Here is a 27,877-nt window from a genome sequence, read left to right on the forward strand (position 1 = left end):
ACATTCACAGCTGTGAAGAGATGTTAGTAACAACAGAAATAAAATGAGTAAGAACATTAGGAAGCCATGCCAGATAATTTTAAGTAGGTGAGAAAAGTAAGAAGGCAAAACAAAAATAGTAGAGGGAGCTTACATTTGCAGCATACAGGGATAAAGCCCTGACTATGGTCAAGGCAATATGGGTTTAGTTCTTAGCTTGGCTGCTTGAATGGATGGGTGTGTCCTTCCTGAGGGATGGTGGGAAGGGGCACATATGAGGGAACACTAGCATGCCATTTTGTCTGCTGAAGACTGGGGAGTCAGCAGAGGTTACTGCTGCCTGGAGTTGGGTTGGCATCTGGCTGATGTCAAGCTACTTGTGGAAGTGAGGGAGCAGGCATTGCATTTCTTACCACAGGTTGTCAATGATTTGCATATGCAAGGTGTGAGAAATTCACTAAAAACACTCCCTGGCAGAAGTATAATGCTACACCAGGTTCCTAAGTCTCCTCTCTGACCCTGAGAATGGGTCAGAGAGAGTCTGGGAGCATACCTACAAACTCTGTTAAGCAGAGGCATGGACAATTGATTCAGCCAACTGAAGTCAATGGGAAACAGTATTATGACATAAAAACCCAGGGGAAAAACAGATAAACAGAATATATGGACGCCTGATTTTGTGATGCATGAAATATCTTGTACTATAAGATTAGGGAATCCAGTTTATGAATTGTGACAGTCATCGCAAAATTTATTCCTGAAACCTATAGTGCAAGATATTTCATGTATCTCACAGCAGACCTCATGTGTTCCACATACATGTATGCATATGTAAGTAATTATTTATATATTTTTGTTGGTAATGGTCTCACAGTCAAAGTCTCATAAAGATGTTTCAGTCATCTGGGAATAGACAGTCATGTGTCAGATCATATTCCGTTTCTACTCATTCAAGGAATTGTTTATTTCTGGTCTCATACTACATTATACCCAAACATCGAAAACTAAACCTGCAATGTGTGACACAAGGTTTATGTTGGAAGAGGTGTGGCAAAGGCTGGTCTTGGTGCTTCATTTGTCTGCACTGCTTTAGATTTTCCATACATATGGATTAAATGAACACCACTTACCCACAATGCGGATCTTGACATTAGCTGTATCCGCCATATTCTCAACTTGTACAGACACTGTATAGGTGCCGGAGTGATGCCTCTCAGCTGAACGGATAAACAGGATACTGTCAAAGTCTGTGCTTCTTACATTAATCTCCTTGGCATCTAGAGGTTTTCCATCCTTCTGCCATGATACATGAGGCCGTGGTTTGCCCTGTGTAAACAGACAGCTTATGTCAAAGCAGACATAGGTAAGAATCAGAAAATGCTTCATCTAACAATGGAAATTTGCAGGACTGATCTTTAGCATTCTGAACTAGCCATCACAACAGGAAATACTTGCATCTATTGAAGGATAAAGCAATTGGAGTTACAGGTTTATCAAATATATACAGTTAAAGCTTTAAAAATTATTTTAACAAAGTTAATATTTTCTTTTTTAAGCTACATATTTGAAAGTAAAAGCAATAAATCTGCTTTATGAGGATGACGGACAGAGAGAGAAAGTGGGAGAAAGAGGAAGAAAACAAGATAGGGGAGGGGAACAAAAATCTATAGTGCTTATACAAAATTAATGAAACTGGAAGGACCAGAAATCAAGAAGAGGATGGAATAATGCTAATCTCATATTTGTCAGAACTGTAGGTACTGTGGATAAAAAACATTTTCTGAGATCACATATATGTTGGGCATACCAAATTAGACCATAAGGGGGCCAAGACACAATATCTCTTCTCCATATTCAGTACCTGCACAACTCAATTCAGGTGTAAATTAGTATTCTGTAATCCTTCAAAAACATATTTAAACAAGTTAAATGTAATTTATTGGTTGGTTAACTGAGTAAATAACATAGTCGTTCACTGACCCTTTTCAGGCATGATGTAGACCTTGAGGTAAGAATTAATGCAGCATATGTAATCAGTTTACTGTAGCTAGTGATGCAGTGGTTAGTGGTAGCAGTTCTCAGTAATTGGTTGTCTAGTGCAGAAGCTGCCTGAGTCCATTGTGTAGAGTCTCTACATCCTTCCAGTGTCCCTGTGTGTTTTGTTAGTGTCCAGTCTCCTTTCATATGTGAAAGGCACAATTACAGTTGAAGTGGCTATCCTCTAAATTGCTTGTGTGTGCGTGTGTGCGTGTGTGTGTGTGTGTGTGTGTGTGTGTGTGTGTGTGTGTGTGTGTGTGTGTGTGTGTGTGTGTGTGTGTGTGTGTGTGTGTGTGTGTGTGTGTGTGTGTGTGTGTGTGTGTGTCTGTGTGTGTGTGTGTGTGTCTGTGTGTGTGTGTGTGTGTGTGTGTGTGTGTGTGTGTGTGTGTGTGTGTGTGTGTGTGTGTGTGTCTGTGTGTGTGTGTGTGTGTGTGTGTGTGTTTCTGTCTGCATTCTGTTATGAGCTGGCATCCCATCTAGGACTCATTCTCTGCCTTATCTCCATTGCTTGCTGGAATGGGTCCCAGTTTGCCTGTGACTAAAGTAAGTTTCAGAAAATGAGTAAAATGACTAGCTTGATTTTGGGAAGTAAGAAGAAACTAAATCTCCTTCTCTTGATCATGGTTGAACCCCGGCTGCCATCACCCCTCTGTGGTAATGTACAGCTTTCTGCATATTAGCACTAATAGCTATCTATTTTCTTGATAAATGTTATAATTAGGTAAGAGTAGGCATGGAAATGCTATGGCTTATGTTTGTTCACACCTAAGGTCACTGTATCAAACCTTTTGCATTCAAATGTATAACATATAGAACATCAAAGAAAATGGTAAACAGGAAAATATGTGATCTGATGCTGTCAATCTTCACTCAGTCCTTAACAGTGGGTTCAGTCCCGAACTTTGGAACTGAGACAGCTGTTTACTTCAGCTCGCTCTCCAAACTCTCATGCCAGGCTCTACCCATAATGCTCCTCACAGAGATTACCTCAGATCTCATTTGCTGCTTCGCAGACCAGAAGCGTTCATTCCTTCTCTCAAGCCTTGGCATATTTTTTCTGTGAGTATTGTCTAATTTATACACTTCCGTCTCTTTATAACTCTATATTTCTACCCTCTCCTCCCTTTCTTATCGCAGCTAATTTTTTCCCTCTTGCCTTTCTTTTACTGTTGGTAGACTATCCAGTACCATCATTGGTACTCTTTCCTCTCTCTCTCTCTTTGTTTACCGTTTTTCAGTATTCTCACATATCATCATTGGTATTTTAAAAAGCTTTCTTTTTGTTATATTTCTGTCACTCTCTTCTGTAACGTATTTGCTGACAATCTCTTCTGGTCTGAACAACAGGAAAAACTTTCTCCTTCTAAACCCACTAAAGGCACCTCTGTGTTTAAGAGGTGTAAAAAATGTGAGGGCAAAATACCCAATTCAGATGAGCATACTCTGTGTGTGTACTGCATTGGAAAAATTAATTTACAGGAAAACTGCAATTTCTCACGAGTTTTCAACCCAAACTGTGACAGAAAAAAAGAATAAACTAATTCTGAAAAGACTCCTTAAATCCAGATTTGACAAGGCCATTTCTGAGTCCAGGACCGAAGCTAGCACTTCTTCATCTTCTTTACCTGCTTCAAAGAAAAGGCCTTCCTCATTTCCAAGGTCCTTGGAACAGTCAAGGAAAATACCAAAAATTTCCATGGTACTGAAGAGTTCATTGGCATCAGAGAATCTGACTGGAACTACTTGTAAATTGGCTTCGGAGTTGACAGCTTCTTTGACACCTACTGATACATTGGTACTGAAGCAATTAGTGCTGCCTACACTCCCAAGAATGTCATATTTCCCATCTGTGGACCCTTTTAAAGACACTTCTTTTGTGGAAGTGAGATCCCCTAAATCTCTTTCCACTGCATCTGTTTGATCTACTAAGAGTCTCTCAGAGGCAGACATCATGAGACTGGTGGATCAGCTGCTGGTGGCAATGGGATTGTCCTCAGTTCTGAGCCATACTGATGTTGGGAGCTTACATCTTATGACACCCCATACCCTCCTCCTCCAACTCTTGCTGAGCCTTTGGAGCCCTCGATCCTGACACTCCTGGCTCCAACTGTCTCTGTTCTGGTAGTATCTTCATCTCCAGTTCTGAGAACCACTTTGAATACCTCTGATCTTTTGGCACTGGAGACCTCCTGGGGTCGAGATTCTCTGGTCGGGTCTGAGATACATGGTACCTTTTTGGTTCCTTTGAAACCATCCACGTCTCTTGGCGCCTCTGCCTTTGTAGAATCAACCAAGGCTTCTGTATGAGGGCTGCCTCTTCGGTGTGAGGTGTGACCCTGGTTCTGAAGGAATCTATTTCGGTTCTGGGCTCCCATCCCTCTACAGGGGCCAGCCTTTCAGATTATGGAGAAGGCATTGTCTATTGGAGACTCACAGCCCTTGCCATCCCTGTTGGGACAGATTTCTGTATCTCCTCAACCTGAGCTACCATCAGTCTCATCCCCAGGACAGAGGGCACAAAAGTCTCAGGTAACACCTACCTTAGTAGTCTCCTCTTTGGATACTTCCCCAGATCATCTCCCCGAGGAACAGCCTGTGAAAAGAAAGTGCAAGAGGAAGCACTTAGACTCTCTGAAGAGTCTTTCACTGAAGATATTGATTTTGATGAAGGGGAACATTCACCCAGGTCATTCCCTGATGGTGTTTCCTTCAGGGACATCCTAGAACTCCTAAAACAGAGGGGTGGCTGGTCTTCCTTCCAACCTTCCTCAGAGGAATCAGTATACCTGGAGGCTTTTTGTGCCCAACTGTCTTCTTCATGGCTCTCTCCACCTGCTGATGATCTCATTAAACTGATTGCTCAGTGGGAGTGGAAGATGCCTGATGCTATAGAGCCAGTCCCTAAAAGACCTGATCAAGTATTATCAGCCCCTAAGGAGGAACCGCATTGGGCCAAAGGAATTTCTATTGACTCCATGGCGGTAGCGACAGCCACCAGAAAGGAACTCGCCAAGGAAAGTCCTACTATCCATCCTCCTAAAAAGGAGTCTAGGACTTTGGATAGATTTGGGAAGTGTGTTTATGCTTCATTGACATTTGATCTAAGGTCCTTGAATTATATGGTGCACTTTACAAGACTACAAAGGGATCTGATCAAGGAGCTTTTGGATACCCTCGAAGGTGCAGTGGCTGAAGGGGAATGAGATAAAGTTGGTTCTTAGCTTGCAAGCCTAGAAGCAGTTTCTAACTTATCCATGAGGCTTGGTGCCCATGCAACTGAAGGGATGACTAGGGCAGCAGGTTCAGGCATAGCCATTAGAAGGCATTCCTGGATGCACTTGTGCGACTTTGTGGAGCCATTTAAAGCATCATTCATCAATGCTCTGGTGGATCTTCCCTGTTTGGACCCAAGGTAAAAGATACCCTAGCCAGATGAGAAAGGGACGGTAAGACCCTTCCTGTCATTGGCGTATGTTTCTCCACTCCTCAGAGACTGTACTCTAGGAACCAGAGGAATGGGAGACTATGGTTTAAAAAATCCAAAGGGCCTTTCCAGGATTCACGAGCAAAGACTTCTCCCAAGCAGAGGGGGAAGCAATGGAAGAAGCTGCCCTAGAGGCAGAAATAGACAGCAAAACCAGGGATCCAGAGAGAACTTGCCTGGAGCTTTCTACCAGCATCCCTGAATGGGTGCCTGATTGCCCACCTCTGGAGGCAGTCGAGGGACAGCTTTCTCTGCACCAATCTGCCTGGCAAATGTTAATACCGGATAAATGGGTCAGGGAATTATATCCAAAGATTACCAAATTCCTCTAGCACAACCCCAAAACCCCAGGAAAAACTCCCAGATGTACCACCCAGTCTCAGGGAAGCAGCAGTTCTAGAAATTCACAAACTACTAAGCAAAAGAGTCATTCAGGAAGTCCCACCAGACCAGAAAGGATCTGGATTTTACTTAAGATTCTTTTTAGTGCCCAAGAAAACAGGGGACTGGAGACCCATCTTGGATCTCTGCCAGTTCAACAAGGCAGTTCAACAAACTAAATTCTGGATGGTCATGACTGAGTCAATACTTTCATTCATGGAAAAAGATGAGTGGATGTGCTCTATCGACCTCCAACATGCTTATTACCACATAAAAATAGAAAAGATCTCCAGGAGGTTTTTGCACTTCTGGCTGGGAGACAGTCATTTCTAATTCAGAGCACTGCCCTTTGGACTCACCACACCTCCCAGTGTGTTTACTAAATGCATGGCAGTGATGGCAGCTTATTTAAGACTGCAAGGGTTTAGAGTATTTCCATATCTTGATGACTGGCTTCTCACTGGTACCACCAGGTGTCAGTTAGAACAGGCAAGAGATTACACCATACATCTCTGTATATCTTTAGGAATAACTATAAACTTTGAAAAGTCCACACTTCAACCCACTCAACAACTGGATTTCTTTGGAGCTCACTTAGACATTGTCTCAGGAATTGCATCTCTCCCTCCAGAAAGATCCCAGGTCGGTCAATTACTATGCAACAACAAGGTCCCAGCAAAATTAGTTCTTCAAACATTAGGCTCCATGGCAGCAGAAATCACTCTAGTTCCTTTGGCAAGGTATCACATGTGGATATTGCAATGGCTACTAGCATCCCAATGGTGTCTCATACACCAGCGAATGTCTCAGCCAGTTCTGATTACCAATCATTGTAAGCATGACCTGTTGTGGTGGCTACATTCCAGCCAGGTTCTCGGTCTTCCCTTCATTCTTCCCCAACTCAAAACCACAGTGACCACGGATGCTTCCCAAACAGGGTGGGGGGCATTATTTGGGAAGGACATTCCAAGGCACGTTGCCCCAGTTGGAGACCAACTTGCACATCAGTGTACTAGAGATGAGGGCAGAGCTGTTAGCATTGCAAGCATTCCAAGATGTCCTCCCTGTAGGAACAGTAGCAATTCAGGTGGACAACATGTCAGTAGTCTGGTACATAAACAAGGGGGTACCAAGTCTTACCCATTGTGTTGAAAAGTGCTCAGAGTTTGGCAATGGGCGATTTCTTTCAACCACTTTCTCACAGCAATGCACATTTCGGGGAACTCCAATATTCTCTTGCTTCATGAGTGGTCTCAGTCCAACAGTGGTGAATAACATTTTTCATCACTGGGACCAACCTTGCTGCAACCTTTTTTGCCTCTCCTCTAAACAACAAGTGTAAAAGTTACTTTGCCCTAATCCCCCCTCAGGGGGAGTCACCCAGAGACGCTGTTCTCCATGAGTGGCCTCATGGTCTGCTTTATGCCTTTCCCCCAATTCCTCTCATTTCACACTTCATGAAGAAAGCCAAAAGGATGGAAAATTCAGTAATTCTCATTGCCCCCTTCTGGCTTTGACAAGTTTGGTTTCCCTTCCTATGGTCTCATTTAATTCGGAAACCATGGATTCTGGACCCAGTTCCAGATCTACTGTCTCACCTGGAGGGCATGGTGCATCCGAATCTCCAAAACCTCAAGCTCACTGCATGGCTTCTCCAATTCCCATGATTGTCAGGCATCCTTTTTTTTCCTCACCTATCCAACAAATTATCATCGCTCATCACAAATCGTTTACAAGAAGATTATACCAAGGTAAATGGGATAAATTTGCTAGATGGGCTCTGGATAATGAGATAGATCCTTATTCCAGTCCTACCCATAAAATATTAAATCTTCTGGCTTCACTTTACCAGTTGGGTTCCTCTGCTTCAATGATTAAAGTGCACCTAGCTGCAATTTCAACTTGTGACTTAAAATATTTGTCTTGGAAAGCCTTATTTTTGGTGGGTATCACTTCTGCCATAAGAGTCTAGGAACTTCAGGCCCCATCGTGTGAACCTCCATACTTAATTTTTCATAAGGATAGAGTTGTGCTTCAGACTAACCCTTCCTTTCTGCCCAAGGTTGTATCTGGGATTAATATTAATCAGACTCTGCAGCTACCAGTCTTTTTCCCAAATTTTTCAAACAAGGGAGAGTATGCTCTCCATTTACTTGACATGCGCAGACAACTACGTTTTTATCTTCACAGGACTAAAGTATTTAGAAAATCAAACCAACTTATTGTGGAGTTTTCTTCTTTTCATCTAGGTAACCCAGTTTCTAAGGTTACCTTGGCCAAGTAGCTTAGAGACACATTGATTTATCATTCTAAAGGACTCCAGCTCCCAAAAACAGTTCAAGCCCATTCTACGAGAGCAGCAGCTACTTCTGCAGTCTTTTGTACCAGAGCTTCTTTAGACATTTGTGCAGCAGCCACTTGGTCTTCTCATCATACCTTTATCACTCATTACAAATTGGATCAGGTCCCAAGGGGACGAGCATCCTTTGGCTCTATGGTGCTTAGGAATATTCTTCCATGAGATCTCCTGAGGCTATAGTAGCTGGGGACTCTGTCCCACTGTCATGGAGTGAGTGAAGATTGACAACATCAGATAAAGAAGTAATGTCTTACCATAGCGTTACATCTGTGTTGTCAATCTTCACCAATCCTTGATATCCCCACCCTCCGTCCCCCATCCTGAGACTCTTAGTAGACTGAATTTAGCCCTTGGCTAGCTTCCCTTTAAGGACTCATATTTGGCCTCAGTTTATCTAACTATCATGTATTCATGACCTTTCACGTCTGACTGCCCCTCCTTGGCAAACTTGATCTGAGGTAATCTCTGTGAAGAGCATTATGGGTAGAGCCTGGCTCGAGAGTTTGAAGAGCGCGAGCTGAAGTAAACGGCCATCTCTGTTCCGAGGTTCGGAATCAAACCCACTGTCAAGGATTGGTGAAGATCGACAACACAGATGGAACGTTATGGTAAGACATACCTTTTTTTATATAAAACTTTAGGAAATGCTAATACACAAAGCAAAGGTAGATTTATGATGATATGTAAGCTGCTAAAAAAAAAATCTGAGTAAGAAGAAAAAAAAATTGAATTCAGGTTAACACTGTTGCTATTTATTTACATTAATGACAGTAGAGGGTAAAAGTTTACCACAACAGTAACAGTAATGAAGGACACCATACATACACAGAAGTCTATGACATTGCACATTGTTTTGAGGAACACTGCTCAAAACATGTGGTAATGAGGAAGGATATGATGGAGTAATAACAGATAAAACACAAGATGGTATACCGACGATAAATACAAACAACAGGTAAATGATACAGAAGCTCAAGAAGGCAATTTCCAAAGGCACTGATAACATAACCAACAAGGACATTGCAAAAATGTCTCAACCATTTAAGCTATTTTACACGCACCTTTCATGAATACTTAGTTACTAAAGTAATACAAGGCATCAGGAAAAATACTAAACTACTTCCTATGTTTAAAGAAAAGGGACTAAGGCAAGATTTTTCAGATTATAAACTAATAGCTTTACTGTCAACAGTCCAAAATGTATACAGAAATGCATTATTTCCTGCAAGCTAGTTTAGACGTAGTGAGACTTGTCAATATTTACTAGTTTGCATATAAAAATGGCATTCAGCATAACAATCCATTTACTCTTTCCCCTCCAAAGTAAGGGAACCATGGGTAGCAATTTATTTAGATTTTAGAAAGGCTTTGTGTAGACAGCATACTACTTGACTACTTGTTCAAAAGTTATTGAAGTTAGGACTGAGCAAGCATCTTATAGGATGGATCCAGGAATGCTTAAAGTCAATATGGTAATGAATAAAACTTGCTTCAGTAGTGAGGAAACACTTTTCTGTAATCAAAGGATGTCGTTGGAGACAAGGCTTTGTGCATACTTATTAACTGTGTATAAATGAGATGTCACTGAAATTCATGATGTGTGTTTTAGAAAACATGCTAATCAGCTAAAACTGGATAAGCACGTTTATAATGTAAAGATGCAGAAGTACTACAAACTAACTTAGAATCATGGCCCAGAGATAACCACATTTTGATAAATGAGAGCAAAGTACATATACTGCATTTCTCAGGACAGGGACATAATGCTGGTATTCAGAAAAATAAAATAAAAATAGTGCACTAGGCAACCCTATTTCTAAAAGGCTTTCTCAGTGTGCTTCATAGGCAACTGTAGCACCACAGTGGTATGAATCCTAAGGCTTGTAGCTCTACAGCAGTCTAGTAGTCAATGCCACATACAACAAATGTAGTCTAACCCCATATGCTGTGCCTCAGAGCCCTGCTGTATTATTGAAATAGCATGACATAGCAATTCATAGACATATTCTGCCTTGCTAATTTGGAGTAGAGCAGTGGGACTGAGCATGCTATTTCACAGCATTCACCCATTGCAGTTTATGGTGGCAGTGGGGTAGGGAACTTTACTAGGTAAGTAATGTGTGTGTGTGTGTGTGTGTGTGTGTGTGTGTGTGTGTGTGTGTGTGTGTGTGTGTGTGTATGTGTTTGTGTGTGTATTTATGCATGTGTAGGTGCATGTGTAACGGTGTTGTATGGGTTGGTAGGATAATGCCTGCAACTTTGTTTCAACTGCACCAGGTACCAGGTGTTTGACTCAGAGACATAAAAATAATCAGCTAATGAGTTTTTGCTCCATGCGACTCTTGTATATCTCTGATTCAGTTCCATAGCACTACTGCACCTCACCTGTACAGTGCTATAAGTGCTACTGAGCTATCATCTCTGAATCCCAGCTAATATCTATGAACAGTCTACAGGTTCATAGGTTGGTACTAAGCTATCGGCCCTAGGGTCTGTACAAGCTTAGCCATAACAATTCCCTGTCTATTTCTTCCCACAATATTTACTTCCCTGGACCCCTGTCTAGCAGGGCGACTGACGTGATCCCCAGGGTAAATTTCCTTTCTCCCATCCAATCATCAAGGTTTCTTTTGAAGAGGGCCAAGGAGGTGCTCTGCTTGACATGTATGGGCAGTCTATTCCAGAGTCTGGGGAGTCTCTGGGTCAGGAACCTATCCCTCCAGCATGTTTTGTTCATTGTGATGACAAGGTTTAGATCCCTGGAGCATGTGGCTCTGAGGGATTGGGATTTCTTTAAGTGTTCTGTTTTAAAGGTTCTGTTTATTATTTACTCAAATTTATTATATCTAGGAATCAAAACAGCAGCACTGTAGATTGTAGACTAATGCTTTGTTTACATTTTTGTTGTTATAAATATTTAACTGAGTTAAGATAATTTTGACTTCTCAGTCCTTAATATTTGAGGTTGCATGAATCAGAGAAAAGATAACTTTCTTTTTTATTCTGTTTTAGAATTAATGGTAGATTATACTGTATGAGACATGGCACCAGTGGTATACCTGGAGCTCTGGTTTAGGACCATTTCTGTCTGTCATCTACTTTTCTGATGTCACGTCTGACACTAAAGGACTCTGGCAAACTAAGTTTGTGTTGTACCTATCATCAACTCTGCTGAAGATATTTAGATTCTCTTTGAGGGTCTATCTCAGACAACCTTATAGCGTCAGGTTCACAGTCTATAGCTGAATGTCAAAGAAATGTAGTATTGCACAGCATGGGAGACAGTTACTCTCATACACCTACCGTGTAAATGATAACCCTTATAAAACAGACACTGTCTTCAGAGACCTAGACACTTTTGTGCATAATAAACTCTTCGTTGTTCACCATGTATCCCTCTGTCAGTGAGAAAGCTTTCTACCCTGCCAAACTGATTAGTAAGGGCCTCTCCTTTAGATCAAAAGAGGTCAACAATTCCCTCTAGTCTCCCCTCATCCGTGCCACAATACAATACAGTAAACCCATCAGTAGGTATTTATCCAAATAGTTAATGCAACTTGAAAGACCTCAGCAATTCCTTACTAAAGATCTTATATATGAACTTCCTAAGACACCCAGAGAATCTAAAAGCCCTAGCTCTCTTCTCTGAATCCTACAGACTCCTACAGGGTGATCTGTGCTTAGCCTTCAAAGCTGTAAACAGCCCAGTCCCTCTTGAGCTACACCATATCTGTAAAACTGGTAGTAGCCACAAATATAGAATCCAGAGAGATAAATTTATATTGCAACATAACTAAGATTTGTCATTGGATCAAATATCTCTGTCAAAGAATTTTCTACCTCTAGAAAAAAAAGCTCCTACTTTCTGTAAAGCAAAGCACGGCCATCATTATCTTCAATTGTATCTTGGACAAATGGAAGAGAAAACACAAATGTATCTCCCCATCTGTTATGGACAGGGAGAGTAACTAGGTGGGTGTAACAGTGGGCTTGTAGTGGCTATACTTAAATAGGCTTACCTGATCTGCCACTTACTAATAACTAATTAACCAATGAACTCTGTAATGCTGTGGTTACAAAATGACATAAGTATGTTTATAATGTCCAAAATTTAAAACAAAAACAACTATAAAAGATTGAGAGCAGCGGGTAAAGTCCAACAGCACGAACCCAACATGAAACCAAAGTTTAGAATGCAATTTTACTAATTCCAAACTTTTACATAAAAAACGAAAATAACATATAAACATTTAACGCTTTTGTCATTAATCAGACTTCTTCAGAATAACATTATGCTGCCTACTAGCAACTTTAATACAATAGCCATAATTAGAAAATTACATCATTTCCTTGATGAACAGGAAATGCTTCACATACAATGGACACTCATACACGCTAAAATTTTACATATTTGAATAAATATACCTCTGCAATTATAATTCAAGTATAAAATTGACAACAAACAAAAACATATATTGACCTATTCACTTTATAATAAGGTCAAATATTAAATAACTGTTTTAATTTTAAATAGGGTAATATAGACATCTTCTCATTAAGTCCGGGGGGAGAGTGTGCATTTAGTCTTATCTGCCATTTCAACTCAAGGAATTCTAAATATTCCTCCACAGTCCCCCGTCCCCCAGATCCACTTGTTCAAGGATAAAAAAACAAAAGCTGTGATTACTATTACTACTAATGTGCTTGTACAAGGCATTATTAGTATTTCTTTGTTTAATGTCATATAAATGCTGATATACTCTGTACCTGAAGGCATTTTTTGTTTTCCCTATATAGTACCCTTGACAATTTTTGCATACCGCAATGTAGAACACCCCTTTTGTATAACAATACATTTTCTTTCTACTCGTGATGTATCCATAATTTCTCAACTTAAATCTATCAATATTCATCATGTAGGGACACTGGGGGCATCTACCACATTTGTATGTACCCCCTCCCTGTGTGGTAATCTTCCTTTTTTCCAGGAGTCCTTTAAATGAAATACTTTTCTTGTATACTATGGTAGGTTTTATACCTATTTTTTTCTAAGACACCTGTATCATTTTCAAAAATTTTCCAGTACTTATTTACCACATATTTTATGTCCTCAAAAACATTACAATAGGTGAGTATTAATCCACGTGAAAAATTAATAGTTGTACATTTGTTGTTACTACCCCCATCTTGTTGATGTTCAGCCATATTACCTAATAGGGCTCTAAAGTGCCCATTAACTCTTTTTACTTTTACCTCTTGTATGATGTTTGTAATAAAAGGTTCAGGATACCCCCTTTTTTGTAGCATGTTACTCAATTTATCACATTCATCAAAAAAATCATTACTGTCTGAAACCATCCTAGCCAATCTAACACACTGACCCTTTACCAGAGCTTTCTTTTGGTGTACAGGGTGTGCACTAGCAACGTGTAAAAGTGTGTTAGAGTAGGTAGGCTTCCTATATAACATAGATGTAAAACAACTATTTTTATAGGCTTTCTTTATAGTAATATCCAAATAATGAACATAATCCATATCCTTGACCATGGTAAATTTTAAAAAACAGGTGGTGTTATTAATATACGAAAAAAACCTATTCAGGTCTTCATCAGTACCCCTCCAAAACAAGACGATATCATCAAGGTACTGCCCATACAGTACCCATGAAGTCTTGAATTGGGAATTAAATACATAGGTGTCTTCCCAATATGCCAAAACAATGTTGGCAAATATGGGTGCACAACATGCACCCATAGCCACACCTGTCTTTTGCTTGAATAGGCATCCATCAAATGTAATGAAGTTATTATCTAAAATAATCTCCATACATGTCTGAATAGTCAAAATAATATCATGGTTCAAGGAGGACTTACTACAAAGAAATTCATAAAACCAATCTAAACCTGTATCATGTGGAATAACGGAAAAAAGGTCACATACATCAATGGTCACTAATATCAGTTTACTATCAAACAAACTTTGATCTACCTTACTGAGAAAATCCCATGAATCCTTAATAATGGTTGTCTGTTTGTCCAGGAGCCCTTTAGTCATACTATCCACATATTTAGCAAAAGTGAATGTCTTAGAAGATTTTGCAACCACAATAGGTCTGAAAGGTGGATTCTGTATAGACTTATGGATTTTTGGTATTCCAAAGATGGTGGGAATTTTAGGGTCCTTAACATAAAGATAATTATATGTATCAATGTTAATTTGCCCATTCAGTAATAGTTGTTCTAATTCCAAGTCAACATTGCGGTATGCAATATTAAGTTTATTACGTGATGTCTCAACATATACTTCACTATAAAGCATATCATACATTCTACTACTATAATCATCCATACCCATGATAACCAGACCCCCGCCTTTGTCTGGTTTCATGATTCTCATATTAGTTTGGCTGAGAATTTCATTCAACGTAGCCCTTTCTACATTCTCCAAGTTTTCCTCTAACCTAACATGTTGAACCTTCCCCAATTGTGATCTAATATCAAGTTCACACAAAGTCTCAAAAACCTGGACCAAAGGATGGCATGGGGGCTGAAAAATACTTGGCCTAGATAAATTTGGTTTTGGTGTGGCATTACTATCTTTAAAAAATAAAGCTAAATTTAATTTTCTAGTGAAGGATTTCAACTGTAAAATAATGTCCACTAGATTCCCTCTAATTGTTGGCACAAAATTAAGCCCCTTAGATAAAAGATATGCCCATTTCTTAGTGACAATAACACCACTGTAGTTATAAATATTGAAATCCCCCTCCTCATTTGTCACAATTAGACAGCTTTGATTTTCCTCATAAGACGGGCTATTTATCTCCGATAGTTGTTCCACCCGCCCCTGCCTCTCCAAGAGGTTGGTCGACCACTGTAATAATTCATCCCCACCTGCCTCTGCTTCATTATCCTCTCCGACCTCCTCAGGGGGGGGCCTGCTCTAAAGGGGCCACTTCTCCTTCATTGTATTCATCCTCATCCATTCTAACTTGATTTCGCGTGTTTATATTGTTGTCATTATAAGTAGAACTAACCTGCCCTCTAGGAGGAACCGGGTAGGCTACCCCCTTCTCATATTCTGTTTTATCTTTATGTAACTTCCGTTCCTTTCTCCCCTTCAAATCACACAAATCATGTTGCACAGTGGCAAAAACAGCATAAAACACATTTTTTTCCTTTCAAATAACAAATCGTTTTTAATATTAACATCTACCTGGTTAATGTCCCTTAATAATGCTGCCATTTTCCTATTATTGTCCACAATTAAAATCCGTAATAGTTCACAGCCTTGCCGATTGAAGAAAGCCAAAAGTTCTTTATGTAAATGTGAATCTCTCTCTAGCCCCGTAGGATATTTCCACATTCTTAAACCCTTTCGTACGTGTTCCCTTTTAATACATTCAGCTAGATATTCATTTTCTAGCTGAAGTTTCTTATATTTAAACAACAACTCTTTGAAAGAATAAATCTGTTCATCCAATGTCCCCAAATCCGAGTTAACATTGGCATTCACCTTATTTAGCCCAAATTCAGTTTTCAGCCAGTGCTCAACCCACATATTGGCATATTCAGTATCTTGTGCATATTGCGTGTTTAGATCCTCCCTACTGGGATTGGTCGCATCACCAAGACCAGAACCAAGCATTTCCCTGTTCACCACACGGTTTCCGTGGCAACTATTCCCCTGTCCCGGAGGAATAGGGGAATCAAAACTGTTTTGTGTCGCTGCCACAGTATTAAACCTCAAATCAGCATTATTCTTCACAATATTATCCACTTTGGCTGATAATTCAGCCACGGTTTTAGTGAGTGTTGCTACAGACAGCAGGATTCTTTCAAAGTCAATGGTCCGGTTGCCGGTCTCATCAACGCTACACTCCATGAAGACAAACGACCAGAATTTAAAACAAAAACAACTATAAAAGATTGAGAGCAGCGGGTAAAGTCCAAAAGCACGAACCAACACGAAACCAAAGTTTAGAATGCAATTTTACTAATGCCAAACTTTTACATAAAAAATGAAAATAACATATAAACATCCTACAGGGTAATCTGTGCTTAGCCTTCAAAGCTGTAAACAGCCCAGTCCCTCTTGATCTACACCATATCTGTAAAACTGGTAGTAGCCACAAATATAGAATCCAGAGAGAGAAATTTATATTGCAACATAACTAAGATTTGTCATTGGATCAAATATCTCTGCCAAAGAATTTGCTACCTCTAGAAAAAAAGCTCCTACTTTCTGTAAAGCAAAGCATGGCCATCATTATCTTCAATTGTATCTTGGACAAATGGAAGAGAAAACACAAATTTATCTCCCCATCTGTTATGGACAGGGAGAGTAACTAGGTGGGTGTAACAGTGGGCTTGCAGTGGCTATACTTAAATAGGCTTAACTGATCTGCCACTTACCAATAACTAATTAACCAATGAACTCTGTAATGCTGTGGTTACAAAATGACATAAGTATGTTTATAATGTTTAACAGCTCAAAAACAGTATTTGAAAATGTCAATAAAAATGGAGTGAGTGGCCACTGCAGGCTAACCCATCCTGGATAGAGGGAGATCACCAGTCTGCTGGATTAATGATACCTACAGATGAGTTACTTGCAGCAAAGGGCCTTGCAAGCCTCAACTCCACTGCTGATGAGTTACTAAAACAGAGGTCTGCCATGTGTATATACACTCACTCACACTGCTTTAGCAATACATAGGGAGGTTCATAAGACACCATTGGGAAGGAGAGTTCGGGAAGTCTGGAGAATCTACAGACTGGCCTATACCCTAACACCTGAGTTTTACCTCCCATGAGAATGACGTGTTCATTAAGCTCACCATAAAGGGAAACAATGGTTCAAAAGGCTGTCACCCCTTCTGTTGAAGCCTCAATCTTTCCCCTAGGAAAGGTGAATTAAGTGAGCCAACTCTATGTCAGTAAGGGATTCACTATCTAACCCTGCAAACCAGAAAAAAATGAATATCATAAGATAAACGAAATAACCCGCTTGTTTATGGGAGCATGTAGGTGGTGGAAAATGGAATTATTTTTGGAAGGTAGTATGAAATGTGTGTACAGTAACATTAAATAATTTTTTGCCTGATGACTGGTCCTCTTACAGCTGACTGTCTGGATGCTTTCAGTGCCTTTCCTTGTTCATTTGGTTTGCTGAACCCTTCCAACGTATCCCATATTTATTCTCACCACAGTTGGGGATGGTGAGGAGAATGAGTCATCCTGGGCAGTGTCACACTACTACTGAAAGAGTGGTTTTCCCCTTTCTACCCCTATACCCTGTGCATACTTCCTCAAGGCGCGGATAAAAGCAGGAGTTCCATGCCTACCCACCGGCAGCAATGCATGGTTGTTTCCCTGATCTCCACTATGGAGATCAAATGATGAGAGTGTGCCTTGAGTATGCATGCCTTCCTTTTCTCCCCAAGTCAGCAGTTGGTGTCCCTCTCCTCTTCTCTCCAGTTAGTGAATTGTCTACCAAAACAGTAGCTGATGATGTAATTGATATTCTCCTATTATCCTAGCATTATCTGTAGAAATAAGGGAAATAATTTCTTCTTGATATCTTGACTTATAACTACTGTACTGTAACAAATCATTGTTTTATTTTATTTGACTGCATCTCTTGGGCAAATAAACAGAGTGCATTTAGCTATCTTGCCATTTTGAAGCCTGTTGCAGTTTTGGAAATGGTAACTTACCTGGAAAGGAATAACTACATTGACTTGCTCTCCCACCTTCTTGATAAAGGTTTGTCTCAAGTGTCTTGGCAATCTGATCCTTGGTTGTTCTGTAAGAAAGCCAGAAATAATTTATCAGAGCTCTCTGTTCATCCTTAGACAGTATAATTTTTACTGAGTCTTTTATGGTGATGATTAGACAATGCAACTAGAAGCACCATGATATCAACTAGAGTTACTTAATCAGCACACTATTTTCCAACAGCTGCATTTTTAAATTTACGTTTATTTAATTGTTTATTAGAAAACTAGTTTGATCCCATGGCTTTGTTTCAGCCATGATCTGGGGTCACCAGACATATTGTATATGTAGAAAACAAAAACAGGGATACTGTAGATGTGTCATTGTTTTTATTTTTCACAACAAACAGCAAACAAAAACCTGGTAAGGCAACCAGTAGATAATCCACAAAATGACAAAGGATTCCAAACCGATAAAATTTATTGTTGTCTGTCTTAGCGCCTCGGCCACTACAGCCTTCAAAGAGTACAAATTCAATAAAGACACACTCCCATATATATGCATCAAACAATCATTTAATTAAATACAATAAAACGTCAATTAACTAATACTCTAAAGTCTTAAACTAAGCTTCTCCAATTAACTTCTCTATTCAGACCAATCGGTGACAATGTATTAAATTTCAATATAAATACAGTTTCTTTATAAAGCAAAATACTTTTAATCCCCCTTCTTAATAAATACTTGTTCTAAAATAGTGGCTTGCAATAGATTAGCATCTCCATTATGTTTTTCTTTAAAATGGGATGCTATGGGACTCTCTGTTTTTATTTTTCCTCTGTGTTAGCCAGTCATCAAGCCACAGCTTTGCCTACTGAACTCACTTGTCTTCCTGTATCAGGTGAGAGCATTTGTGGCGATCATCTATGCCAATACTAAATGGACTTAGGTTAAACCCTACCATTCCCTGCACATGCCTATAAAGTCACAGTGGGTGAATAGTATAGTAAGAGAGTGCAAAGGCTTGTCACCCACTTCTGTGAGTAACATTATACTCAATACCCCCACCTCCCTTGTTGGCAGACCTCATCATCCATCTTTGGTCTCTTTTGGAGATTATAGGCAAAATATACATATCAAGAAATATGCCCCAACTCCCCTACCCCATAAAAGGTGAGCAGGCCACACTTCATCATTTCTCTCAATTCCCAACTAGCTTCTTCAGTGCCTGGATCACTGATTGAACCTGGGTTATATGTATCACAGTTAGGTCTTCATATCTCTATGTCAAGGAGCTTGTTCTAGTCATTCAGCATTGTTGCAAGATGTACTGTATTATTAAGGTATACATAGATGTTGTATGATTGAAATAAAATATCTTTGTCCAGTGTAATTAATTAACATTATTCTAGAATTATTTATTTTCCATGTAACTTGATCTAGATGTTGTTTAGTGCTCAGGAACCTACAGACTGTTATTATTTACCTTACATCTTTTTAGTTCTTTGAAGTGACAACTGTCAGTCACCAATGAATAATAATGGCTGACAGTTTTCATACCTAGCACAAGGCATAAACAACTCAAACTGTGAATGAGGCAACTAAACCATTGTGGTACATAAATGTGCACAGACTCACTCTCACATAGCATGCAGTCTTCTAGACAATTAAGATGAAAACAAGTTCACCCATGGCACATCTTTAGAATGTGAGAGAAAACTAGAGCTCCCAGTAGAAATCAACATGAATAGGAGGAGAATGGATAGATGCCACACAAAAGACACCCCAGCTGAGAACTGGTCTGGAAAGTGAACACTGTTAGGCAGCAAGATTAACCACTGCTCCAAACTGCTGACATGTATGAAAATCTAAGGTACATACTTTTTTTTCAAATTCTACACTGAAAGAAATTGAATTCTGCTAAGATTTAGGGTTGTTTTTGAGAATCTAGGAATGGAAAAACAAATTCACATTATAAAAATAAACACCGCAGTGTGAAGTAACTGAAAACACTGTCATCTGTGTTAGCATGTCTGGCAAGAGATTTGTGCATATTCACAGATTAACCTTTATTGTAAGTTAGCATGCCTAATTGTGAAAATGTAAATAAGTTTTAAAATGTTGAGTGTTTTCCTGTTTAAACAGAATGTTTATAGAATCACTGCTTTGCTACATTTCTAACTGCGCATGTTTGAGAGTGACATTCTAAAGTACAAACTGTCGAGAATCAGCTGAGCAGTGAGTGAGTGATGTCATTGGAATGTTCCTAGTTGCTAGGAGATTATTTAAACAGCTGACTGTTATATTTTGAAATTAAGCAGTTGAGACAGCAGTTTGTCAAGTACTGAGCAGTCAGTAGACATCAAGAAAAGAGAACTCACAATGAAAACTGTACATTTGCTTTGGCCTTGCTATTATATCTTAGAGTAGATCAGGGACAGTACTTCTTTAGTTAGATCAGGAAAGTTTAGTTATTAAGATCTAGTTTTTCTTGAATAATGGACTCCTATCCTGAAGTTTGATTATTTTTTTTCATTTCTGGTGATTGAATTGTAATGTTTATTGAGAGTTATTGATTTTCAGTTTTGTAATAATTTTATGTATTATTAAACATTTTTCATTATTTTATATTGTGGCTGAAAACCAGTGTTTTTCGTTATAGATTAGAGAGTGCTTCTACCTGTTTGATACTCCTCAGGTCACCTTGAAGGCCTGGCTGTTCTGGTCATAGCTATCATTTATTTTGATAATTAATTTTCATAATTGGACACCCCTTTAGAAGAGCATGAAGACCCTCTGATTGGTGACAGCATTACTGTATTATTTTGGGAGAGAGACACACCTAGAAATCTGTGTCAGGCTTTCACAGAAGTGTTTGGATGTATGAGATTTAAATTTACTTTGAATGCGAGTGTATCAGAGATCTTAAACTGGGACACTTTGATCTGAAGTGTGTAATAAGAAACTACATTTGGGTGAAGAGAAGTATATAATCCAGTCTCAGAGAAAATTAGAGCATGTTCCTTTTGTGCTCTTAGGGGAAAATTGTGAAATATTACTTTTGTTTAAGTGACAGTCTCATATTGGAGTTAGTAGTGAGGATTGAAGCTCCTTAGTTACTGACCCAGGATAATAAGGATGTCATTTAATTGGTGGCAGTCTGTTGGGATAAAGTCGGACATCACACGCATATGCAGAGAATCAGTCACATAGTTGCAGAGGCATATTGGGTACTGTACAAAGCCATTGGAGTGGTGTCCTGCAGGACTATGCTAATTTGTGCACAGGCTTTGGAAGTTTGTGAAAAGAGCATTATGTATAAATAAATCTTGATGTGGTGTCAGTGGTGCAGTCTTTTAGAAACATCAATTTAACACAGAAGCAAATTAACTCACTAACAGCTACTGGTAGTCAGTTAATTCATTGTGATATTCCTGAATGCTGAAAAAAATGTGAGAAATCTGTTCAGCAGAAAAAGAAAACCAGGTTCTTGCATTTAAAGTGACCTTCTCATATTTAATGCGTTTAATTATGGTAATACTGACAATTAAGCTACAGCATGAAAAAAACAATGTGTGTGGTGTACTTCTCAAGTGCCTATTGATCTAAATTGGAAAAGGCAGCCTACACAGATAGTGTTGCCAGTGTGATTAACACCACAGTGTGATCAGGGATGTCAGGGTTAATAAGTTAAAGAGCAAGCGAGGAAAAAGGAGAGTTAGGTGTCATGAAGAAGTCAATAGTCACTATTGTGAAAAAGGGCAAGAATTCATTTGCATTGCTTAAAAAAATCTGAATATATTATTAAGAGAGCATTCCCCACTGCTTTTCCTTTGAAGTAGTTTCAAGAATGCCAGATACTACGTTTTCCTTAGTAGTAGGAACAAAGCTGTTTTCAGCTAGAACTAGATGAAGTAGACTTTAAACTCTGTACATTTAGTGCATTATTAGGAAGTGACCAATTCCTTAAACTTCCATTTTGTATTTTTTCGGCAGAAGATGTATTTAAAAGAGCTAGTCAAGTAATTGAAGGCTTTGGAAGTAGTGTAAACATAATTAATTATAGTGTGGGGCAGATACAGAAAGAGCACATAAATACTTACAGAGCTGCTGAAATGACTAAGAAAGCATAATTTCAAGTCAAATAAGGGTAAATGCAAAATCAGAGTGGCAAGTCTGATATACATGGGTCACATACTAACATCTGAACTAAAACATGATGCAGAGAAGGTTAGAAAGACTGTGTAAATGCAGCATTTACAGAAGACAATCTAGCATTAGCGAGTTTTCAAGAAAAATATGTTGTCTTGCAACATTTGTCTGTTATGTCTGAGATATCTATGCCTCTACAAAAGCTGTTGAAAACAACATGTAGCCTAAGAATGAAGTCACAGAAACAGAATTTTGAAGTACTCAGAAATCTAGTTATTGAAGTTGTAACATTGAAATGCTATGATATGAATATGCCAGCTGTGTTGCAAGTAAATGACATTCAGAATGGTATAGGACCTGTGATCATGTATTAGAATAGATCTGCCAAAGCTGCCTATTGTACAAGAGCATGCTCAATTAGAAAAAGAATTGTTAGCAACAGTTTAAAATATAAGGAATATGCTTATTATGCTTACAGTAAATAATTTCAAGTTCAATGGACCACAAAACCTCACAAAAGCAAAATGATTTGATTATTTAATTATTTATTTATTTACTGACTTACTTACTGATGGACTGATTGCTTGATTGATTAATGAATGGTTACTCACTGGATTAGATTTCTTGACTGTATAAGTGGACTAGGATTCAGCCACTTGGTAACAAAAAAATTGAATATTGATAGTAAAAAGTTAAAAAAGATTTGACTTGTAAGAAAAAGTGTATCAACAAACAATAGCAGCCTTTACATGCTATAATACCAGTGGTGGTAATTAATGCACTACAGGGAGACTTCTGTCTTGTTTGAAATTATGTGACCATGGAATTGTTATATTAAAATTAGTGTAGTGGGTCTTACCCCCATATGAGCATGGAAGGAGGCTTGCCCTCTGCGAGAAACAGATTATTTTATTTTGTGGAGGTTTTATTTGTTAGGGTTCGGTATTATTTGTATTTGTATTTTTTTCAGTGTTTAATGTTCTTTGTTTATGCACACGTATACACACGCACACACACACACACACACACACACACACACACACACACACACACACACACACACACATGGATATATATTTATATATATATATATATATATATATATATATATATATATATATATATATATATATATTTATATATAAAATATAAATTACAAATAGTTGACACCCAAAAGAGCCTCAAATTATAGTCAACAGGTCTCAGTATTGACACACTTGATTGACAGATACTGTAAACATCGACAACCCCTAATGTAAATTTTGATGCAACACATGATTAACACAGTACTTCCAGTGCATTGACACAATGGACTTTTAAGACGTAACATAAGTACTGCAAATATACATAGTATATACAGTAACAATCAGCACTTTACAATATTTATCTTGTCATGTAAGTATCTGACAGATAATTGTAAATGCCTCAATGAACAAGTAAGACACACAAAAGATATGGAGAAATTAAAAAAGAGAAAACAAGTAAGACACAAAAAGTATGTAGTAATGGCATAATATTGACATGGCCAACTGAAGTGCTGTATCCCATAATAACCACTTGGACTGAACTTCCACAGGTTAAATTCTTAATATAGTAATAACCGACATATAATTTAACTGAAGTCTGAATTTAAATGTACATTAACTACACACACCTATCTCTCAGTAAAATGCTGGAAGAATAGCCCCAACAGGAAATATATAATTAGCATGTATGGGTGATAGCATTATGCTACCTTAGCACAGAAATTTAATATCTATGCCATCCACAGATCTGATGGAAAATTAACAATGTGCACTGCTTATAGGTTGATAGGTATATAGTAGGCTAATGACCACCAGGGCCTTTATAAGCCTAGCCAAGCAATCCAATCCAATTGTGCCCATTTATCATGGGAGTTTATTACGAGGTGGTATGTTAGTTAGGAAGTTTCTAGAGGTTATGTGGGGGGTATGTCAGTTTGGCTTTACTGCTATGTTAAGGTGATGAAATATTAAACAGCAATGAATGACACATATACACGCGCACACACACACACACACACACACACACATATATATATATATATATATATATATATATATATATATATATATATATATATAATTAAGGGCTGTAAATCACATTACAGGAAGTAATTCTTACATGTAGTCTTAAGTATGCAACATACCCACAACACATGATGTTGGAAGTCTCAATCACATTGTTAGACACTGCTGTAGCAACAGACAAAAATGCAAGTAAACAAATCGCTATCATATCAGGACAATCTTGAAACATCTATCAATCCAGCATGAACTATTAGCAGTGTATAAGAGGATGTTAAATGCAGAGGGATATTTATTTGTCTTGGAAAGACAAAGAGGAATAAAAAAAAGTACTGGGGTGCCAGTTTAAGTTATCCTGTAGCAGCAGATAAAATATGAATACATTGGAAGTAAGGAATAACTCAGTAACATACTCATGTGTAAAAACGTTGAATTGAAAAATTAAAGTGAAATGTGAAGGAAATATATATGTTTAAAACTGTATTCAGAATCACAGTCTGGTAGCCTCTTTATAAGAGACACATTCTCATTGATATCTGAAGGACTACAGGCATCTATTTTCAGTTGCCATAAAAGTTCCTTTAACTTTTGTTATCTCCTTCCAGAGACCTCTCTCAGATTTGGGGTTATTCTTTCCAAAGTAATAAAATTAAACTTTGTGAAACCAGAGTGTTTGTAGAAGATGTTTTTAATACTTTTCCAATCTGCTGTACTAGCTTTTTTGCTGTTTGACAAGTCAACTTGTCAACGGGTTGAATAGTAGCCCTATATATACATACATATGCACACACTGGCATGGGCACACTAGATAGGGCAATTGGACATATGTGCTGCTCGAGTCTATATTTTTTTTTGGTTGCCATTAAAATCAGTTTTAGGGTGTTTCTGTGTTTTATGTGTTAGCAGCAGTGTGATGAGTAGTATCACTTTATTTTCAAATAGACAAATGATATCATACATCATGTGTCAGATATTAACCCCCATTTAGCAAGCAAGTAAATAAATAAATACTTACTGGCCGACAACAGCATTAAAATCAACAGACATGGAAGCAGACAAACTTGACCTTATCTGCAATCAAAGTCTGTAACTTTTTTGTGCCATTAAGATGCATGTTACAGTGCATGTGTGTTTTATGTATCATCATCGGAGTATGTTAGTATTATCTAAAAAAAGTCAGTTAAAAAAAAAAAAAGCAATGGATATCAACTAATAACCCAACTGCATGAAAGAGCTCTACAGCATGAGTCGCCTCATTCTAGGCTAGGCTGGTCATGTTAACGCAGGATGACTGATTTGCTGATGATCTTTTCTCAGAAGGGAGGGAAGGTCATCAAAGAAATAACCAGAAAGGAATGGATGGAGCTTTTCTTGACTACATTCCATATTGTAGCATAGGCAGGGGCATACCTGCATAACATACATAATTCTCAACCTTCCATCTCCATAATGTAGACCACTTACTAACACCTCACTAAGAACTTCAACTAGGTATCTTACAGAATGGTTAAGTGTGTTATTTTAAACTTATTCATAGGTTGGTACTAGGCTATCGGCCCTAGGGCCTATACAAGCCTAGCCATAACAATTCCCTGGCTATTTCTTCCCAGAATATTTACTTCCCTGGTCCTCTATCTAGCAGGATGACTGACATGATCCCTGGGGTGAATTTCCTGTCTGCCATCCAATCGTCAAGGTTCCTTTTGAAGAGGGCCAAAGAGGCGCTCAGCTTGACATGTATGGTAGTCTATTCCAGAGTCTGGGGAGTCTCTGGGTCAGGAACCTATCCCTCCATGTTTTGTTCATTGTGATGACCAGGTTTAGATCCCTGGAGCGTGTGGCTCTGAGGGATTGGGATTTCTTTAAGTGTAGCATGTCCAACAGCTCTGGGTTTGACATGGCCTTGTATGTTAAGCAGAGATCACCTCTGAGTAGGCGATATGCGAGAGAGTATAGTTGGAGTTTTTTAGACGGTCAGCATAGGGCATCTGCTTTAGGCAAGCAAAAAACATTTTTTAACGGATTAATGTGATTCACTATTATTTACCATGGATATCAGTTAAAAAAATTCTTAGCACTGATTATGTGACAGATCTTTTAAATGTGGAACTGTGAGGAACATGGACTTTTTAAAACTCAAAATGAGGAATGTTTCTCATAATGAGGTATGCTTGAGAACTACGATAACAGTAACAGTCTGATTCAGAAGTTCAGTGTATGCAAGCCGTGCAATGCATTGAAAGGGCATGAGGCCGACAGAAGCAAAGGAATGTCACACTTTAGTTGTCACTATATGTCTGCTTTTAAGTGATATCAGGAAACTGCCTGAACTTATGAAGATTATAATATCTCTCATTTGAATTCATTAATTATGTAGTGCTCACCCTATGGGAAATATAATAACTGTATTAATTTGTGTATTCACTGGGAATCTGAAGGATAGCCCTTGCTCCAGCAGGGATGTGCTTTAAAAATAGATGTGAGCTGTAGAGGAAGAACTCTTGAAAATCACCTGTTCTTTACCCAGACGTGGTGGAAGAGATTTTATTTTCCTGAAGTAAGGAGATACGTAGGGGCATACAACGCTACTCTTTGAAGTGGAATAAGAAAACAATTTCAGATTAAAATACATCTGCTGTAGTCAGTCACTTACCAACTATCTCTCTGATGGTGACAGCCTGTTGTAGCACTACTGGAGGACTCTTTCCAGCGATATTCACTGCCCGTACTCGGAATTCGATTTTCTCACCAGTCGGTAGGTTCTTCACTGTGTAGCTGTTCTTTTCTACAAGGTCTTTGTTTGCTACAATCCACTCATCAGCTAGACATGGGAAGAAAATGACAATCAGAACTTGTATTTTTGCAGTAGTTTATACTTTTCTACTACTTATTTTTTCTACTTATTTTCTATAATTTCTCCATTCCTGCCCATCAGCCATATACCCTCTAATGAGTCGTGATGGCATCCATTTGCCTGGTAAACCAGCCTCCTAAGACGAGTGTCACAGGTGGCATCCAACTGTAGGGGATCATTGTGCAGACAGCCATGAATGGTTTTCACTCATCAACACTGTGGTTTTCCCCTTACCAGCACACTTCAGAGCTAAGGACTTGGATACTCTTGTTAGTATACCTTTCAACGTCTTTGCTCAAGAATTCTGGACAAGTCCAAAATATAATGAGAGGATAAAGGCACATATCAGGACATTTCTTAAATACTAATTCATAAAGAAAGTTACCAGAACAATAGTGCTGTTAGGCTGGATATCTAGGTGAAAACTGGAAAGCAGAGTGTGGACATAACGTCTAGGGCAGCTTTTTGGAGTCTCTAAAGTACTGCTGTGTGGGATTCCTGGGTAATTTTCCCAGAATACCTTACTGTAGATTAGTTATGTGTGAGAGGTATGTGGTGTGCCTTCTTGGGTGAGCAGGAAGTTCAGAGAGGACAGATCTTCAGCTACAAAAAAGTGTTGTTATTTGTTGTTATGGGTATGATACTACTATATGAAGCATGAATCTATAGACAGTACACACACACACACACACACACACACACACACACACACACACACACACACACACACACACACACACACACACACACACACACAGACACACACACATTTGTTATGGCTTTGACATCTGTACCTCCTTACAATATGTTATCAATTCTGAGTTGACACAAATCATGAGTATGAACTAGGGTTATGGGATGTAA

At 38.7% G+C, this 27,877-nt stretch overlaps 1 protein-coding gene across 1 annotated transcript in view; it reads right to left on the bottom strand.

The window, feature by feature from the left end:
* The window catches only part of MYBPC2 (myosin binding protein C2), a 591,519-nt gene that overhangs the window by 101,758 nt on the left and 461,884 nt on the right, over nt 1–27,877 (bottom strand). Inside the window, exons 22-24 of the mRNA XM_044059467.1 lie at nt 26,813–26,980; nt 17,959–18,047; nt 1,110–1,305 (exon numbers count right to left, since the gene is read on the bottom strand). Coding sequence (XP_043915402.1) covers nt 1,110–1,305; nt 17,959–18,047; nt 26,813–26,980 — 453 coding nt within the window. The remainder of the gene's footprint in view (nt 1–1,109; nt 1,306–17,958; nt 18,048–26,812; nt 26,981–27,877) is intronic.

The sequence above is a fragment of the Protopterus annectens genome, chromosome 17.part0 (genome assembly GCF_019279795.1).
Source record: "Protopterus annectens isolate FY-2018-M chromosome 17.part0, PAN1.0, whole genome shotgun sequence".
NCBI lineage: Eukaryota > Metazoa > Chordata > Ceratodontiformes > Protopteridae > Protopterus > Protopterus annectens.